Source organism: Anabas testudineus, chromosome 3, assembly GCF_900324465.2.
Source record: "Anabas testudineus chromosome 3, fAnaTes1.2, whole genome shotgun sequence".
Classification (NCBI taxonomy): Eukaryota; Metazoa; Chordata; class Actinopteri; order Anabantiformes; family Anabantidae; genus Anabas; species Anabas testudineus.
Genome location: NC_046612.1, coordinates 1558524 through 1579263, shown reverse-complemented (window position 1 = coordinate 1579263; position 20740 = coordinate 1558524). Strand labels below are relative to the sequence as shown.

General features: G+C 40.3%; 1 protein-coding gene across 2 annotated transcripts; it reads right to left on the bottom strand.

Moving 5' to 3' along the window:
• Positions 1-13672: 13672 nt before the first annotated feature.
• On the bottom strand, positions 13673-15103 carry LOC113174511. 2 transcript variants are annotated; one of them, XM_033325928.1, is made up of 3 exons: positions 14727-15103; positions 14614-14645; positions 13673-14529 (listed from the first exon to the last, which is right to left on the bottom strand). In XM_033325928.1, the coding sequence occupies exons 1-3, from the start codon at positions 15021-15023 to the stop codon at positions 14115-14117; spliced, it is 744 nt and encodes a 247-aa protein (XP_033181819.1). In that variant the 5' UTR covers positions 15024-15103; the 3' UTR covers positions 13673-14114. The 2 variants fall into 2 exon arrangements, with proteins under 2 accessions (XP_033181819.1, XP_026234355.1); XM_026378570.2 differs by having other exon boundaries at positions 14614-15103.
• Positions 15104-20740: the final 5637 nt, after the last annotated feature.

The window sequence follows — 20740 nt, the reverse complement described above, 5'->3', positions numbered from 1 at the left end:
GAGCCGCTGCTCCTCTGCATCGAGAGGGGCCAGTTGAGGTGGCTTGGGCATCTGTTTCGGATGCCCCCGGGACGCCTCGTAGGGGAGGTTTTCCGGTCCTGTCCCACCGGGAGGAGGCCCCGGGGAAGACCCAGGACACGTTGGAGGGACTATGTCTCTCGGCTGGCCTGGGAACGCCTCGGTGTCCCCCCGGAAGAGCTGGAGGAGGTGTCTAGGGAGAGGGAAGTCTGGGCATCTCTGCTTAAGCTGCTCCCCCCGCGACCCGGCCCCGGATAAGCGGAGGAAAATGGATGGATGGATGGATGGATAGTTGTATGTTTAGTTGGCTTAAAACTCAAACAAGATGTACTGAAAATGAATTATTAGGTCACCTAATGTCTGGTGAAAATTAATGTGATAAATGAAAAATCATAAATTGAAAAACTGAAAATAGTCAGAACAGACTCCTCATTTTATGCTCAAAATGTAGTTTCCTTTTTTACATATGTATCTACCATATATTATGTTTTTTTATCTTATAAGAAAGCCTGATGGATATTGACTGAATGTATTTCTTGTATACAATGATGCTGTCAATTAAAATGATGAAGACCATGATGATATACTACAAAAATCAAGTTAAAAATATAGCATGTTTTGGTTTCATGTTGTCATTACTTGTATAATAAGTGGTGTGAAACATTTATGATGTTATAAAAACATTAACATCAGTACAGTATAAAAAAATGTTTGAAATGCTCTTGTTTTTAATGATGCCAGCTCTTTGGTTAGATTTGTTTTGTACTGTATGCTAACGATAATGCCAAAGGAGATTTACTACAAATACCATGTTTTGCAATGAATATCATGCTTTATTTGTTTTTCATGAGGATCACGGGAAGTTAAAATACACAAAAACCTATCAAATTTTTGTACACCAAGTTTTTCTCTTAATGCATACTATGTGTATGTATCACTATTTGTATTTTGTTATATTTTTATAAATCAGCATAACTGTATGTTTTAGCAAATACATGTAGACAATTAACATGTATTTTGTTCTTCTTGATAGTAAATAGCGAAAAGTGATAGTTGACCAAGTAACAAAAAAGTAACAAATTTGGAAAATTATTTTATTTCGACTCATTTTTTTGTTTCTTGCTTCTTTTGTTTTTTGATAATCATAAGCTTTGTGTTATTCATTATGCTACACCTATACTGTATGTATATAAATACTAGTGCTGAAGGTAATGAAACTGATGCTGTCAATGATGATGACAAATGTTCAGTTCTTCCTGGGGGGGGGGGCTAACAGAAAATAATTGAGAAGCACTGCTTTAAAGGAAGAAACCTCCAGCAGGGTAGGTGGCAATCTGCCCGGTTGGGGTGAGTGGAAAGAGAAGAGAGAAAAGAACAACAACAAGCAGCAAGAACATTGGGCAGGTGAACTGGATTCTGGAGATGTACAGCTCCAGGCCGAGGATACCTGCAGAAAAGTACAGAGAGGAGGAAACACAACTAAAAGAGAGAGAAGACACAAAGTTAATGACATGCAATGGTGGAATTTGCATTGATACAGGAGAAAGGAGAGAGGAGAGGAGCTCAGTTTATCAGTAGAGGTCCCCCAGCAGACTAAGCTATATCAGCAGAACAAGGGTTGCTTTCACACCTACAGGATTTAGTTTGATTAAATCGCACTCAAGTTCGTTTTCCCTCCAAGTGCGGTTCGTTTTGTCCGGTGTGAACACGGTAATCGCACTCGAGTGCGCACCAAAACAACCGCACCGAGACCTCCAAAACGAGGTGGTCTCGATCCGCATCATCTAGCGAACTCTGGTGCGGTCCTCCTGGTGAGAACGCGTACCGAACCAAAACGGGACCAAACGCTATAAATCTCATGATTTGAGGACTTTGGGTAGTGTGTAGATTCCAATTTCTTTCGTTTGTCCACCAAAAACATGCTGTCTGATTAATGGAGGACAAACGTGGAGACGTGAGGAGGTGAAGTGTCTCACAGGCACCACGTCCGATGACTCTGCAAGCGATGTAACGTAATAAACAATAATGAACGGGATGATCAATCTGCATTAACATTTATAGTTAAAAATCTTCTCTCTCCTGTCACACAAACGTACAGTAGTCTACAACACTTCACCTTCCTGTATTTACTTTTTATTTTCCGCAGCAGAAACAATCTGACCAATAAGAGGAGAGGATGTTCTCACGTAGTTTGAAGTGACGTGTTTTGGTTCGTTTGAATTTTTACTCGGTGTGAAACGAAACCGAACCGAAGAGAAACTGATACGATGTTACAAAGTCATCAACTGATTCGGACCAAAGCAAACGGATTAAGGTGTGAAAGCAACCTAAGAGATGGTTCAGAGTCACCTGATCCATCTCTAATTATAAGCTTTATAAAAAAGGAAAGTTTGAAGTCTAGTCTTAAATGTGGAGAGGGTGTCTGCCTCCAGAACCTGAACTGGGAGCTGGTTCCACAGGAGAGGGGCTTGGTAGCTAAAGGCTCTGCCTCCCATTCTACATTTGGAAACTCTAGGAACCACAAGTAAACCTGCAGTCTGAGAACGGAGAGTTCTGCTTGGAAGATATGGAACTATGAGTTCTTTAAGATAAGATGGAGCCTGATTATTAGGGGATTTATGAGCAGAGGTGGGTAGCAACGTGTTACATTTACTCTTTACTCAACTTTTTGAAAAAAATGTACTTCTATGATTAGTTTTACTGCACCATACTTTTTACTTTTACTTTAGTATTTTTGTGTAGAAGGAACTCTACTCTTACTCAGCTACATTCGCATAGCGGGAAAAAAGTCATCAGTCCTGGTCGGAACTGGTAGGTAAGAAATGGCGGAGCTCTCTATCAGCGACATTACAACCGAAGAGAATGAACAACCCCTGGCCTCATGTTAAAAACATGTTTTGTTTACACACAGTGAAAATGAACAGCTTTGTCATGTGATGTCTTCTCTGTCTGCCAAAACACACACAGACATTTCAGCATCTAATCTGAGGAAACATGTTGCGATAAGTTTAGCTGTTTCATTTAGTGTGGTAATATTAGCATATTTAATTAGCAAATAAGCTAGAGGCTAAAAATATAAGTTTCTTAAATTTGTTCTACTGGATAAGTAGTTACATGAATGTGGTAGCGTCACTGTGTCCTGTATAGAATGATTTGTTTATTATATCGTTAATAACGTTTATATCCTATATCGGACAGTTTGTGTGCCGTGGATTTTCTTATTTCGATTGCCATCAAATGGCGATCGATCCTCTTTTGATTAAGTTAACTTTAGCAAATGGATGTGAATGTGTAATGAGTGCATTTTCATGCCCTGCAGCCTGATATATGTTTCTGTCAACAGAGAGTTCACCCCAACAAACTGAAGACGTGTACAGAGAGACTTGCACAGGAAACGAAAGTTCTCTTCTTGTACTGAAGAACCTATGAGAAAAGCAAAAAACACTGATTCCATCACTTGCTCTTGGGCGGTAACACAGGCAACATTTGACAAACTTGTGCTGACATTTGTATGTGAGGCCAACCAACCATTTTCTGTTGTGGAGACAACATCCTTCCAGACTATGATGGAAACCTTGCAACCTCATTGTACAGTAATGCCAAGGAAAACATTGTATTAAAAAATACAGGGAGCTGCAAAGAACATGAAGAGCTTAATCATCAAAAAGCTGAGCACTGTGAAGTATGACGCTACTACAACAGACTGCTGGTCTGCCAGACAACTTAACAATTTAGGAGTCACCTGTCACTGGATAGATGACACCTCCCCAGAGAGGCACTCTGCTGCATTGGCTTGTAGACCTCCTAAGGGCTCATGCACATTTGAAATCCTGGCTGCAGCATTAGAGGAAATACATTCTTAGTATCACATCAGTGAAAAAGTGACCAGGACAACAGCAGACAGTGGTTCAAACAGACCCATTACTTTCTTCTCTGTTCCTTGCTGTGGAAAGGGTTCTGCAGATTCAGAAAGAGCACGGAGAAAACGCAATTCTCAATGTTTGCACATTAAAAACAAAGATGTGAGTTGACAGAGCTTATGTTGTTTTTAGACACTGATGCATAATTAACAGAGGAATCCACCTTTCTAAGTAAACTTTGCAAGACAATGGCAATTGTAGATGATATTAATCAAATTGTTTTACTGACTTGTTTTGTAATTATTTGTGTATTTAACATGGACAGTACACATTAAATACATTGTACTAGAAATAACTAATTTTTACACGCTTTTTAGGTTCAATCTTGCTAAAATGGGATTTTTGGCTGAGTACACTACTGTGATGAAGCCTGTTGCCATGGCCTTTAACATCCTCCAAGTGGAGTCATTTGTGCACATGGGCTTCTTGCTGTCAACACTTTACCACTTGCAGGAGAAGCTGAAGAGACTTCAGTCATCATGCAAAGTGTGTGGACCTCTTGTTGATGCCCTGCAGGAAGGGATCCTGAAACGTTTTGTAGATGTCATGAAAAAGAGCCTGAGCTGATTGCAGCAGCAGTACTCCTACCAAGATTCACAACTTTATGGACTACAGAGGAGATCATCTTAAAAGCTGGTAAATATCATATTGTTTATGAATTGTGAGCTAGTTGACACTGACATACATTAATTTTTGTTAATGTTACTGTCATTAGGAGTTCAGTGTGTCAGTGAGTAAACCACAGGGTGGCAAGAGTTAGAAGCTTGGGGAACCTTTCATGTCAAACATCAGCAGTGTTGCAGCCTGTACATTAGAAGGGTAACAATAAAGCACAGGCCTACATTCTTTTGAAAACCATTTATCTTCCCACAGGCCTTGAATTCATCAGACTTCATCTAGACACAGAGTTTGATGACGTCAGCACAAACAGCAGCCTCTCTGATGAAGAGGACTTCTTTGGATCCATGGGGTCAGGAAAGACAGAAGCAGGAGAGCTGGATAGGTGCCTTTCATGTCCATCCACTGCAGGTATGGCTCTATTGCATACCTTTCCTCAGATCTAGAAGCTGTCACTGAAGGTCAACACAGGTCTTCCTGCATCTGCAGTCTGTGAGAGACTTTTTAGTCATGCAGGGCTCCTGTTCACTGCTAAACGGTCACAGCTTCACTCCAAGGACCTTGAAAGCCGACTACTATTAAAGCTTAACCATCACTTCACTGAGTGAAAATCCAAACATGCAGAACCAGTTTATTGCAAAGTGAGTCCTCTGTTGTTTGCTGCCATTTGGAGGACAACTGAATGTACTCTGGAAATTTGTAATTGTTCAAAAATGTATTCTTTATGTTGTGATATGTTTTTACTCATTTATTTTTATTTATTTAATTCATTTTATTTTATTATTTGGAAATTATCATTTTTTTTACTGGCTGCAGTGTTCACATAGTTTCTAAGAAAATAACTACATAAATCAGACATTATGATGAAACAGTTACTCAGTACTTGAGTAGTCTTTTCACCAAATACTTTTTACCTCTACTTGAGTAATATTATTTTGAAGTACAGCTGCTCTTACTTGAGTACAATATATGGCTACTCTACCTAACTCTGTTTATAAGTGAGGAGAAGAATTTTAAATTCAATTCTGGATTTAACAGGGAGCCAATGGAGAGAAGCTAACATTGGAGAAATATGATCTCTCTTGCTAATTCCAGTCAGAACTCTGGCTGCAGCATTTTGGATTAACTGGAGGCTCTTTAATGAGTTATTGGGACAAACTATTAATACATTTACATTTTAGTCACTTAGCAGACGCTTTTATCCAAAGCGACTTACAAGTCATTACAAGGTACAATGGTAGGCAGGGTGAGCGTGAGGAGGTCTTGCCCCTACTGGTGTTAGGCCACAGCTGGGATTCGAACCCCAGTCTCTCACATGGGAGGCGGTGATGTTACCACTACACTAACCAGCCGCTGAATAAGGAATTACAATAGTCCAGTCTGGAAGTAACAAATGCATGGACTAGTTTTTCAGCATCACTTTGGGACAGGATGCTCCTAATTTTAACTTTAATGTTTCTTAGGTGAAAAAAGGCAGTTCTAGAGATATCTTTGATGTATGAAGTGAAGGAGATATCCTGATCAAAGATAACTCAGAGGTTTCTTACAGTATTACTTGAGGCCAATACTAAATCATCAAGGGTGAGAACGTGATTAGTCAGACATAGTGTCTCTGAGATTTTTATGTCCAAATAAAAAAACCTCTTGTCAGAATTTAGGAGAAGGAAATTGGAGGACATCCAGGCCTTTATGTCTGAACTGTTACAGTTCCTCCCTTTGTCCCCTGTCAGTTGTTTTATTTTTGTTTGTTCCACCTGGTCTCACTCCCTCTCCTGCCACTTGCTGTTTGCCCATACTTGGACCTCCTCTTTCTCCACTCGCTGGACTCATTAATAATGGATTCAGTTCACCTGTGTGTCCCATTCCGTTTATAGCTTCCATCAGTCTACTGTTTCACTGCTGGTTTGTTGCACATTGGACTCAATACCATACTCTGCACTTGTTTGTCCGTCTGTCTGTCATTAGGATTACTCTTTGGACTGTTCATTTATTCGTTCATTTTTTCTTTCATCGGTCTCCACACCTTTCCCCTCACACCTGTTGGACTTTGTTCTCATTTGTGAGTTGGTTTTCTTACATTTGTGCATAGTTTTCCGTTGTTACTTTGTATTGTTTTGTTTGTTCGTTAGTGTTTAGCCTGCCTTTTGCAGAGATGTTCTGTTCAGTATTTTGTATTTCTTGTTTAGTATTTATTTGGTATTAGCACTTTGATTTGTGTTGTTACTTTGTATGTTTAGTCAGTTGTGTGTTTAGTTGGTTTTTAACCTGCATCTACAGTGAATTATTGTTGTTACTTTATATTGTTTTTGTATGTTAGTATTTTTGCATGCCTAAGAGGAGCATTTTTGTTGATTCTTTGTATTCATGCTTTTGTATGTACCTTTGCTCATCACCGTTTTTCGGGTCTCTTAGTTGTTACTTTGTTAGTGTTGGTTAGTTTCCCATGACCCCTGTATTTTGGACCAGGTTGTTATAAACCTTTTTGTCTGTACTCGTTTGCCTTAGTTTTTGTCCTGTTTGTAACATAAGCATACTTGAGGTTTGACTAATTGATTCGTTTCTTCTGGTCTTATAAATATAGCTGGGTATCATCTGCATAGCAATGGAAACTTAGAGTATTACCTAATAATATTGCCTAAGGGGGGCATATGTACAGTAAAGTGAAAACCTCAGTCCCGACCAGATCTGTTTGCTCCTGGACCTGTGTCTCAACACCACATACTTCACATACAGAGGTGACTTCTACAAACAGAGACACGGCTGTGCCATGGGTTCCCCAGTGTCACCCATTGTAGCAAACCTATACATGGAAGAGGTGGAGAAGAAAGCTCTCAACTTTTTCCCAGGGATGACACCGACCCACTGGTTCGGATATGTGGATGACAACTGGGTGAATATCAAGATCCAGGAGGTACAGTCTTTAACAGACCACATAAACTCGGTGGACACCAACATCAGTTTCACAAGAGAAGACACAAAGATAACCGTTTAGCCTTCCTGGACTGTGCGGTCATCATTGGGACAGGTGGAAGACTGGAAATAGAGGTTTACAGGAAACCCACCCACACGGACCAGTACCTGTTGTTCGACTCACATCATCCATTACAACACAAAATAGTCATCAGGACTTTGAACCATAGAGCTCAAAACATCCCCACCTCCATAGAAGCCCAAAAGGAAGACAGGCATCTGAAGACAGTTCTCAAGACCTGTAGATACCCCAGGTGGGCCTTCAACAAAGCAGCAACCTGTTCCAGGAATAGAACAAGGGAACAGTCGGAGTCCCAGGTCCGACGCAAAAACCTGGTCATACCGTACATGGCTGGGGTTTCAGAGAAGCTAAAAAGGATTTTCAGAAAACACAACATCCCTGTCTATTTCAAACCCAACAACACACTTAGACAGAAACTTGTACATCCCAAAGACCAGACTCCTAAACACAAGATGAACAATATAGTGTATGTGGTCCAATGCAGTGAAGAATCTTCTGAGCTGTACATTGGAGAAACCAAACAGCCGCTATACAGGAGGACGGCACAGCACAGGAGGAGTAACACCTCAAGTCCTGAAACAGCTGTGTACCTTCATCTTAAGGACAAAGGACACACCATTTAAGGACTGTGACGTTCAAATATTGGACAAAGAGAACAAGTGGTTTGAGAGAGGGGTGAGGGAAGCCCTGCATGTGCAAATCAACACTCCCTCTCTCAACAGAGGTGGAGGACTGAGACACAACCTGTCTTCTATTTATCATGCTGCCCTTTCATCTATCCCCAAAAAGGCCAGAACCAGTTCACACCTGCACCAGGTTGGACACACTTAACGACCCCTTTAGGTGTTAAGAGGGGGTGGGCAGAGGTGTGATCATTACATCCTTCACATCCCCCCCATCTTTTGTTTCACCTAACAAGCCTATTCAGGGCAAGGGGTGGAGTGAAACCAGTCTTGGAGCATAAATTTGCGGCCTCTAACCAACTATCTTCAGACTGAAGAAGCTACTTGGATGAGTAGAGAAACGTTTCAACTAACTAAAGGAAGTCCAGTTGCCATGACTCAACTTTCAGATAACTTCACCTGGACAACTGAGAATCTTCACCGACATAGAGTGAAAAGAATTGGTCCGAGCACAGAACCCTGTGGAACTCCGCAGCTAACTTTGCTGTGCATTGATGACTCATCATTAACATGTACATAACATGTTCGAAGCTTCGAACGTCATCTGTCACGTGACACTGGTGTTTCGATACAAGCTCCGATACAGCGATTCGAATCACTGCACTTCACGAAGAGTGACACAAGCTCCGAAGCCTCAGTATCATTTGCCCATCACCATTAAACAACTATGTTGAAGACACATCATGCGGTCAGAAAGATGTTAATCTGTTTCAGTGATCATACCTAACTGTTATCGCTCCTCTTCTGCTCTCCCCTTATCATGGTTCCGGCCTCATCCCCGTGTTGTTCGTGTTTTTTGTCTCCCCCTGGTGTTTCCCTCATGTGCCTTACTTCAGTCTCCACTCACTGGACTCCTAATGACTGATTCATTTCACCTGTGCGTCCCTTTGTTTTATAAGCTCCTCTCAGCCTCTGTTCAGTGCTGGTTCGTTGTGTTGTCCACATATGTGTATGTTTCTACCTGCCAATTTCTCACCACATACTCTTTGTCCTCCACATGCCCATTATTCCCCTCTATGACTTTGATTTGTCTGTCCGTCAAGTCCCTTCATGTTTGTTTGTTGGATTCCCTGGGCCTCTTCTGTTTGTTGGACTGTTCTTTTCATGTGTGAGTTTGCCTTTTGCCTGTTACTTGTTACTTTGTATTGTTTGGTTTGTGTATTTGTTCATGTTTTCCTGCCTTCAGCAGTGATTTTTGTTTGTTACTTTGTATTTGTTATTGTGTAGGTTTGTAGTTTGTGCCGTGAAGTCTTTTGTTAAGTTTGTCGGTCCTTTGTGTGTTTAGTTTGCTAGTTCACATTTTTGCCTGCACTGCTGCAGTGTTTTCAGTTGGTACTTTGTCCGTCTGTTTATGGTTTTGCTTGTACTTATTCCACCATGTTTACGGGTTTCTTTGTTAATTCTTCCTGTTGCCTTCTCAGGGAGTTTTTCCTTGCCACTGTCGCCCCTGACTTGCTCATCATGGACGATCTTATTATTATGATTAATAAACATTCACTGTTTGTGTAAACTTCCAGAATTTCTTTGCTTGTGTAAAGCTGCTTTGCGACAATGTCAATTGTAAAAAGCTTTATACAAATAAATTGAATTGAAATGTTTCAGAAGTGTCAAATTATTGAAATGAATGAAGCAAAGGAAATATCTAAGGAGATTGATGAAACTACTAAAACTGGTTGAAGAACTGTCCAATTGAAGAAGGTCATGTGGTCTGATGAGTCCAGATTTACCCTGTTCCAGAGTGTTCTAGTATGTTGGGAAATTCATGAAGGAGGAAGTGAAACACATGATTTTACTTTTATCTTATACTGAAATAAAAATCTGAAAGTTTTCAAAGCAAAATCACAAACTAAAGATAAATGTAATAAAAATGAATTAGTAGCTCAAAGTCGAGTTTTCCCTGAGATGAAATTGAAGAAACACCAACAACCACCAACCTGAACCCAGGATGATGACAAAGAACCATCAGAGGAGCAGGGAGACGCTGGTGAGTGTGTTCAGATTATCTCTGAGCTCTGCTAAACCTGCAGCCTGCAGGGAGAAACAATCATCATTGAAAAAAGGGAAAGTTTCCATTTGTGATTTTTGTCTGTGAAGCTACGTGTCAAACGAACCAACCCTACTTACTGGTATGCCTCTCTGTCTTATTTATTTCAGGCCATTTGTGAAAACACCTTCTTTGTGCTGTCTGAGGTACAATACAACCAATATTTTGGAGATATTTCTAAGATGATAAAAACATGCCTGGACAAGCTTTGTGACATGATGCTCGAAGTTAAGTTTACTATTAAACCAAACACCAAGACTTTTTGCAGTGGGCTTAGAATTAGCTAAGAGAGAATCTGTGCAGGGCAGAATGTGTCTGGCTACACGCTGTGGACTGATGACAACTATTTCTGTTTTGTCAGAATTCAGCTGCAGGAAATTTTGAGCCATCCAGTTTTTTATCTCATTTATACACTCATGTAAGGAACTCAGTCCCCCGTGGTCTGATATCTTAAAGGGACAGTACAGCTGAGTGTCATCAGCATAGCAATGAAAAGAAACACCATGTTTGCGAATAATATGTCCCAAAGGGAGCATATACAAAGAGAACAAGATTGGCCCCAGCACTGAACCTTGTGGGACTCCGTACTTTACAGGAGAAAAAGACGACTTGTAGTTATTAACTGTAACACAAAACGATCTGTTGGACAGGTATGAGGAGAACCAGTCCAGTGCAGCGCCTTCTATTCCAGCCCAGTGCTTTAGCCGGTCTAACAAAATTTGGTGGTCTATTGTATCAAAAGCAGCACTAAGATCGAGGAGGACAAGAATAGAGCACAAACCAGCATCAGAAGCCAACAGAATGTCATTGGTTACCTTCAGTAGGGCGGTCTCTGTGCTGTGGTGTTTGCGAAAACCAGATTGCAGTTCGTCAAAGATGTTATAGTTGTCTGCGGCTAGAAATAAGTGTTTAGACACGTACTTTTCTAAAATCTTTGATATGAAGGGTAGTTTGGAGATTGGTCTGTAGTTTTCGGGGGATGAGGGATCTAGACCAGGTTTTTTCAAAAGAGGTTGCACAGATGCAATTTTAAAATAATCTGGCACAATCCCAGTGGACAGAGAAGTATTCAGGAGAGAGGGAGCAAGCGAATCAATGATCGAGATTAAGAACTTAGTTGGGATGACATCAACTGGGCTGGAAGATGGTTTCATTTTAGAGACAGTTTGTAGTAGCTCAAATACGGACATGGGAGGAAACTGGCTTAAAGTGCATTCTCTAAAAGGGTGTGAAACTATGACTGGTGAGGAGTTGGGGATGACAGAAGCTCTGATTGATTCTATTTTATCATTAAAATAGGTTAAGAACTTCTCACAATCTGCATCACTTTCAGCTGGGATGCTAGGAGAGGTTGAGTTTACTAACTTGTCAACAGTCTGAAATAAACATTTAGGATTATGGCAGTGAGCAGTGATCAGGTCTGAGAAGTATTTAGATCTGGCATTCTTTACCATCGTATTGTAGTGGAGTAATGCTTCTTTCATAGCTTCATAATGCACTTGAAGTCCGGTTTTCTTCCATCTCCGCTCAGCTTTCCTACACCCGACATCTATCCAAGGCTGTTTGTTGGTGTCTTTACGAGACACATTTGCAGTTTTTAAGGGAGCAGCAGCCTCTAGCGCAGAGGCACAATTATTGTTGAAAAGGCGGACGACATCATCAACATGTGATGTGCAAGAAATACCCTGCTTCAACACAGAGAAGGTGCTAGTGAATTTAGCTGCTGACTGGCTGTTAAATAGATGGCGTTTAACTGTGGATTTCTGAGGTACAGTGATTGGATGAAGACAAGTATCAAATAGGACACATTTATGATCAGAGATGGAGTCCTTTAAGTCAATAGAATTTAGAGTCAAACCTAAAGTGAATATCAAGTCAAGGGTGTGGCCCTGGTTATGGGTCGGACCTTTGACATGTTGAACCAGGTTGAAAGATTCAGTAAGACTGATAAAATCATTTGCTAGAGTATTAGTATTATTGTCAATATGAAGGTTAAAGTCTCCAGCGATAATGACCTTAACATACCTCACAACAATGTCAGCAACAAACTGGGAAAACTCTGACAAAAAGTTACCATTAGCTTTTGGTGGGCGGTAGATGACAGTACAACATACAGGAACAGAGCAGTGGATAAGAAATGACAGAGCTTCAAAGCAGTGAACCTGTTTAAGTGATAGCATTGAGCATTTGAATTGATTTTTAAAGACCACAGCAACACCACCACCCCGACCACTTAATCTAGGGGAGGTGAAATAAATGAAATTAGGGGCACAGAGCTCCTGCAACTGGATAGATTCACCTATCCTCAGCCAGGTTTCATTTAAGAAAAAGAAGTCTAAATTCTGAGAGAGGATAAAGTCGTTTAAGAGAGATGTTTTGTTAGAGAGGGATCTGACATTTAGAAGACCAAGTCTTGTAGTAGGAGAACTAATATTAGTACTAGGGTTGGTCAGAGGCCTAACAAGATTAGAATAGTTTCTTTGTGCTGCTCTGTGACCTGTTTGCTGTCTGCCATTGATGATAACTGGAATAATATTGACACTGATTGGACCGATGAGGGAGCTGGTGAAATGCCTCACTGATGAGGAGTAACACCTGCTCCCCCCTTGATGATAACCTGTGACAGGTGTGTTGTCCAGAGGTGGTACAGAGTGGACAAGACAGCTAGAGGAGAGAGAACTTAGGTTAGTGGGGATCACAGAACAGAGAGGGGAATTGAGGGGAGCAGATCCCTGAGGTGAAGGTAGGAGATGAGGATCTCCAGGTGGTAAAAGGAGGGACCGTCAGTCATGAGGAGTACACTGAATGGCGTGCTGTATATTAGCAGCGAGCATGCGGCTGCCATGACGGCTGGGATGCAAACCATCATTCCTGAAAAATGAAGGTCTATCCCAGAAGAGGTTAAAGTTGTCAATAAATCCAAGATGCTGAGACATGCAGGCAGACTGGAGCCAGGTATGAAGACTAAGGATTCTGCTGAAACGTCCTATACCTCTGCCGAAGTAGAAGTTTTGACTTCTGCCAGTGTTGCTGCCTGTTGTTCTTCTCTCAGTATGTCAACAGTGATCGCAGCTGTGTACAGGAGTTGTTGTTGTGCTGGCATGTCCTTCCGTGCCGCAACCTTGGCGGCTTTATCTGCGAAATTGTTCCCATGTGTTATGTCTGAGTTATCAGTCTGGTGAGCTGCAACAGTGCCAGTTGGTTTGGAAGTTGAACGGCTTCTAACAATGTGTCAGCAGCTTGCCTGCTGAGGTTTTAAAGCCTCTGTTTTTCCATATTTTAGCAAAGTGATGTACTGCTCCAAATGCATACTGACTATCAGTATAGATTTTGAGTTATCAATTTCAGCAACTGGGTCGCCCCCCCCCACATTCGACGTCTAGTGTCCTACAGTAATGTGGCTCGCCTGGCCCATGCAGAACCGCCTCGTCAGTCACTGGGACACATCTCATTCCATTGTCTGTGGGTACAACGGCGAGGTTTAATGCTGTTAACAGATCTCTGCCTAGCAAATTTATTGGGCATGAGGTATCTACAAGGAGACAAGTCTTTACCTCCCTACCGGTCTCTGCGTCTGTTACCCGAAGTGGCTTTGATAATCTATTTTGTGCTATGTGCCCTGATGCACTCCTTACCCACAATACTTTATGGCTGGCCTGGAACTGTGGTGGCATTTTAGTTAAAACTGTGGTGCAAGCACCAGAGTCACAGAGGCAACTATACTCTTTTCCTGACACATTAATTTTTCTCATTGGCATTCCTGTGTCTTTGTTTTGAGCTACTAATGCATGTATATCTATATGTAGCTGTGCCCCATCTTCAGGCTCAACAGATTGTAGTCATGCAGATGGCTGGTTGTTTTTGTCTGGACAGTTTGCAGCAAAGTGCCCTCCTTTCTGGCAGACATAACACTGATTTTTCTCATAGTCTTCGTCCTTCTGTTGTTGCTTATTGTGATATGGTGAACGTCCTCGACCATATCCACCTCTTCTTCTTCCGTAGCTGTTGCCACGCCCGCGGCCTCTGCCACGTCCTCTGAAGCTGGTTAGTTCATTCGTGAACGCCCCCGTCATTTTGTCTTTTTGGTCCAGCACTCTTGTTGCGTGCTTAGCATGATTAACTGCCTCTTGTACAGATCCTGTGTCTATATTAACCCATTGCTTTTTCACCAGCAGCTGGACGGGGTCTCTGAGGCCTCTTACAAAAGCCATCTTCAACTGTTGTCGATATGCAGAGTTTGGGTCTGAGTTGTGCACAAGGCCTGAGTGTCTCTTAAACACCTCTTCGAGTCTATCTCTGTACTCCGAGGGTTCTTCTCCTTGCTTATGTCTGCAGTCTCCTATTTTGCCATAATCAGCTCTGATTGCAAACTGTGTTTTTACTGCTTCCATCACAGGAATCACTACGATTTGTAGTGGCTGGCTGTCTGCTGCGAGCACCTCTGTTCCAAATATTATGAGCAGGCATTGATGGCACTCTCTCGCCTTGCTCTGTTCCAACCATTTGTCTGACAATTTGTACTCAGTTCGTTTTTTCTTTCTCTTTTCTTTGTTCACTTTCATCATCTCCAACTTCAACTTTGACTGTAATTCCAACACATGTTCCACTTTCAACTTCCCACTGAAACCGTGTCTCTTCCTCCATTTCTTCTGACTCACTCGTCCTGCCCCCGCACATTGAGTCTCCATGTACTTTTCATCACCTTCCAATGTGGACACAGCTTTTCCCTTGCTCTGTGTTTTCCCCATTTCTAGTCTGGGTGTCGCACTTGTGATAAGAATTGTTGCTCTTACTAATGCAAGTCTTATTATTTATCTATACTTTACTGTACTTATTCACTTAATTTATTTTTACTTTATTATTAATTTATTTTCATTTGGTCATCTAGAGATATACTTATTTCACGTCTGTCCACCGGTATCTTTGTATTTTACGATGTATAACATTATTTACCACTACTGGGTCCGGTGAGAGAGTTCTCTGACATTCAAGCCCTCCAGCAGGACAATAACACGCCCTTCTACACCAACTAATATGGTGCGGTGTTATTTTTATGGACTGAGTCCGACCTTGATGCTTTTGAGCGTCAGTACTTCGTCTCCCACAGGTAAAATAACAATCGGATCAGGGCACAAACCTCTCCTAAAGGTTACAAAATGCTGGCCTGATCACTCCACGCACACGTATAACATTCACACCTCTGTGGATCCAATAGGACTCTGACTGGCCCTCCTGGGATTCTGACTGATCCCTTAGACCGGCTCTGACTGGCCGTCTCACTTCTACCTTGGGATTCTGACTGCTCCCTAAGGTCGGCTCTGACTGGCCGTTTCACTGGTACCTTTTTTCTTAACACATTCACACTGGTCTTTACGTGTAGTATCTCACCTTCTGATCCAGGTTCACCCAAACACGGGTCCGGAATCCGATGCACTGTAGTGGCGGCACTGCCGATCCGCTACCCACCGGCCAGAGGCGAATTTACGCCTCAGGTCTTTCAACCTCCTCTAAGGTGGATTGGCTGTCGACAGACTTCGGTGTGGAACTTCAGTGTCGCCAAAACAGTCACGGATCCGGCTCGAAGGACCAGAGAAATGTCAGGAGATTGTCACCTATGATGAATTTCACCTATGATGATTTCACTCCTTGCTAAGAAACCCTGCAATCAGACAGATGAGACACAGACAGCGTAGTCTTTGTACAAAGGGCACCCTCCCCAGTGTAACACCCTGAGAGAGTACACCGAGGGAGTTCCTTGGTCCTTTATTTATAGTCATGTGATATAAGAATGTACACAGTGTGAGTGGGTGTGATGATGTGTATGTGTGTATGTCTGTGTGTGTGTGAACTGGGCTATTCCGGTCCTGGGGTCCGTCAGTTGTGTGTGTATGGGTGAAGGCTGTGTATAAACCAAAACAATGATAGCATGAGTACAGAGTGTGACAATATGATTAGCTGTTTCACAGTTTTCTCTTAACAACCGGAAACTGGTGAGTGTTTCCCTTGTTTGTAAGTATGCTAGCACCACATTGTATTGTTTGTATGATTTGGTTACGGTTGTGTTAGCTTAGCTCGGGCGTTGGCTCCCCAGTCACCTGTATATATGTATTGAGATATTTAATACTATAGTAGAATAGAGCTCTGTAATTGTTTATAATTGTCTATGTTTGGACAGTTGTATGTTTGAATAATTGTATGTCTATTTTGACAACAATTTGAACTTTAAATCATGTACATGTAGAACTTAATCTATTTTTAATAATATTGATAGAATATTTACACTAGATATTAGTATTGATATTTGGTCCTGTTTTGTACAGGCCAGGTTCCTTGTCCTTGACCAGGAATCCATCTTTTCCTTTCCTTGGTCTTTTGTTTCCTATTATAGGTTCCATAAAATGGCTAGCCTCTAGGCTTCGGGCCTGAAGAACCAGACCAGGAGAACGAACAGCCATACCCCAGTGGTTGCGGTAGGCTTATTTAGTCTCTGTGCCCTACATGGACTCTTGCCTTGACGGTTTATGGACTGGTTACTTTTATTATTGAAATAATGTAATTATTAATACACTCACTTTTGCACTCTACCTCCGTAGAAACAGTTTATCTGGGGAAAGTTAGTTAACACATAAACCTAGCAAGTAAATGTAAAATTGGGTTTTTCTCATCAGGCTGCTACTATGAACAGTACAACATAAAAATGTGGCAGGTCAAAGTTGTTCAACTGATATGTGGTTTATTTCAGCTTGTATGTCTTGTCAGAATACAAAGACAGACATGAGGGAGATGATAGAGTTATGTGTGCGTTTGAACCCTGGGAGAATTTGAGATTCTACAAGTAGAAGAACAGCTGATCAAAGCTCCTGGTTGTACTGTTTTCAGAGTTTTGTTGTTTAGTAAAACTGATGTTAGTTTTCCAGTAGAACACGTTTCATTACAGCGCTCTAAAACAGGTGGAAGGAAACACTCCTGATGACTTTGTGATGCTGTCGTCTTTATGCTATTATAACATTTTCAGCTCAGACTCGTGCTGTTCCTGAACCCAAACTAATAATATTAACAGTAACTGACCAGTGGTGCAGATGAACACGTGTGATGGCAGCAGCTCACTAATACGTAACACAGACACTGTGTAACCCAGTGAGTGAACAGTGGACCAGGTGTTTTACTGAAACCACATCACGATCAGTTCAACACTGAGTGTGAGTGCGGTGTATGAAGGTCTGTGTTTGTGTAGCTGTCCCACACAGGAATGTAGCAGAACACGCTGACATTCCTGCAGCGCTCCGACTCCACCTGCTCCACCTGCTCATACCTCAGCTCTGCGTTTACCACTGTTCAAAATCACTGAGTATCACTGATCGTCACTCTGAACGAACCGAAACTAAACGTCCTCGAAACCCAGAAAACTGTAACTACAATAAAACATGAATCCCATTATTACCTCTGTCCTGTAGAAGTCAGCTGTCAACACTTTACTTATTTAGTCACTGATAAGTTGAGATTATGTTCTGATCTTTAATTAAACTTGCTGTGTTGGAGTTATACCTTCCCTCAATGTTTAAACAGAGTTCAAATGAACAGAACTAAAACACGTGTGTGTTGACACCAGACACAAAAATCACAAATGGAAACTTTCCCTTTTTTCCTCCTCCTCATTTTTCCATGAGTTACAGTGATGATGGTTTCTCTGTGCAGGCTGCAGGTTCAGCAGAGCTCAGAGATCATCTGAACGCACTCACCTGTTGGTTCCAGCGTCTCCCTGTTCCTCTGATGCTTCTTTGTCAGTGTCCTGGGTTCAGGTTGGTGGTTGGATCGGTGTGTGTGACCCAAACACTCACCTCCACTTCAGCCAGGAGGAGGAGCAGTGACTGGAGCAGCAGAGGAATGCAGCCCTTCAGGGTGTAGCTGTGTGGAAAGTGATGTCACAGTGGAACATTTTTTCCACGACCACAGGATGTGTCTTTAGACATGGTTCTTTAAGAAATGACAAGCTACTCACTGGTTCAGTTAGGGTTAAATAACTTGTTACCAGCTGAAACATAATCATCCATGCATTATTTATTCAATGGGAGGATCTTACCTATTTGCTTACTTAAATCCAGAAACCAACTTTGGGGAAAATATCTTTATTTTTAGTTTTCCCCATGTCCCACTCCCTAACACTGATGGGAAATACTAAGTAAATACAGTACAGTACAATACCGATACTTTTTGCACCTTAAAGGAAAATCATCTGTCAGGATTGCTGCCTCATCCCCGTCCTGTTGGGTTTTTTTGTCTCCCCCTGGTGTTTCCCTGGTCTTCCTTCCTCCACTCTCCTGGACTAATTTTGACTGACTCATTTTACCTGTGTGTCTCTTTGTTTTATAAGTTCCCCTCAGTCTCTGTTCATTGCTAGTTTGTTGTTCATCATATGCCCATTATTCCTCACACGCTACACCTTCCATGACTCCAGTTTCTGTTTTGTTCGTGTTTATGGGTCTCTTTAAGTTGTTACTTTTAGTGTTTGTTTGGTTTCCCTGTGTTCCCTGCATTTTGTTATTAAATTACATTACACTTACCTGTATGATCCCCGTCAGTCTTATTGCACCGGCAACATGAATAATGCTTATGAACATAAATACTTGCTTAAATATGAAAAAAATAATAATAATAATAATAATAATAATAATATATGTATATATATATATATATATATATATATAATAATATATATGTATATATATATATATATATATATATATATATATATATATATATATATATATATATATATATATATATATATATATAATTATAATAAATAAAATTCAAATTAATACAGTTACAGTGGTTATAGAATTGTCACTACTTGGGGTTGTTTCACATTAACATTTAGCTTAAAATATATACAGGGATTTGCAACGGCATTTTAGCCCACCTTGTCTCTCTGTGTTCATGTTTTCTTCTGGGACTTGACTCTACCAAATAAAATGTAACAAACCCTCTTCCATGACTTTGTTGTTTTTATTGTGACCAACTACAACAAATTATGCTCATAAATGTCTTGTAAGTCAACATGGGAAATTAAGTGTCCCTAACATAATTCAAATACATTAAAGTTTTGTAAAAAATCTCAGAATTTCACACTTTTCAACTATGTTGTGTCTGTGGCATCCGTAGTTAGTGATGCTTTGAGTGCATCTGCCGATGTTGATATTCTTGCAGAAACCCTCCTCTGTTAGATGTGACGCCTAGCCTGAGAGGGGGATAATAATTTTCTAAAATTATGAAAATAGTAGTCTCATATTAGGAAAGTTGTGCCTGTGGACTTTATCATCATCATTGACAGCATCAGCTTCATTACATTCAGCACTAGTCTTTATATACATACAGTATAAGTCTAGCATAATAAATAACACAAAGCTTTTATAATCATCAAAAAAAAAAAAAAACACAATACGAGTCCGAATATAAAAAGTATACATTTTCCAAATGTATACTTTTTTGTTACTTGGTCAACAATGTTGCTATCTGCTAAAAGGAACAAAATACATTTTGCTAAAACATACAGTAATGCTGATTTATTCACTACCCAGGAACACATTATATTTTAGTGTAAAAATGTTTTACAATTATTGTTTTGAAAATATAACAAAATACAAATAGTGATACATCAGCCACTAGTCATTATGATGGTTTCCTAAATATATGAAGATAGTATACGTTAAGAGAATAACATTAGGTGTACAACAATTTCACAGGTTTTTGTGTTGTTTAACTTCCCTTGATCCACATAAAAATAAATAAAGAAATTCAAAACCACCATTAATTTCTATCTGTATTCTTCTTCATTGGTTGATAGTAAATAAAAAATATTTTTTTAAGGATATTTGTAGTAAATCTCAATTAGCATTACCATTAGCATACAGTACAGCACAAGATCTAATGAACTGCTATCATTAAAAACAGGACAAGTTAACATTTTTTATACCATACTGATGTGAATGTTTTTTTTGTGAACATAAGTATTTCACACCACTTATTACACATGTAGCAACAACATGAAACCAAACCATGCTTTATTTTTAACTTGATCTTTGTACTATATCATCATGGTCTTCATCATTTTAATTGACAGCATCATTGTATATATGAAATACATTCAATCAATATCCATCAGGTTTTCTTAAAAGATAAAAAAACATAATATATGGTAGATACATATGTAAAAAATAAAACTACATTTAGATTCTGTCCTGACTAATTTCAGTTTTTCAATTTATGATTTTTCACTCATCACTTTCATTTTCACCAGACACTAGGTGACCTAATAATTTATTACACTGAAGGCTGAAAATGTCTAGTTTTAATTTAAGAAAATAAAAAGTTAAGGTAATCAGTTTCTAAAATAAAAATCTAGATTCATCTTTACCCTGACTGATTGTTGTGGAATCATTTTATGTTTGTCTGCACTGTAAGTTGT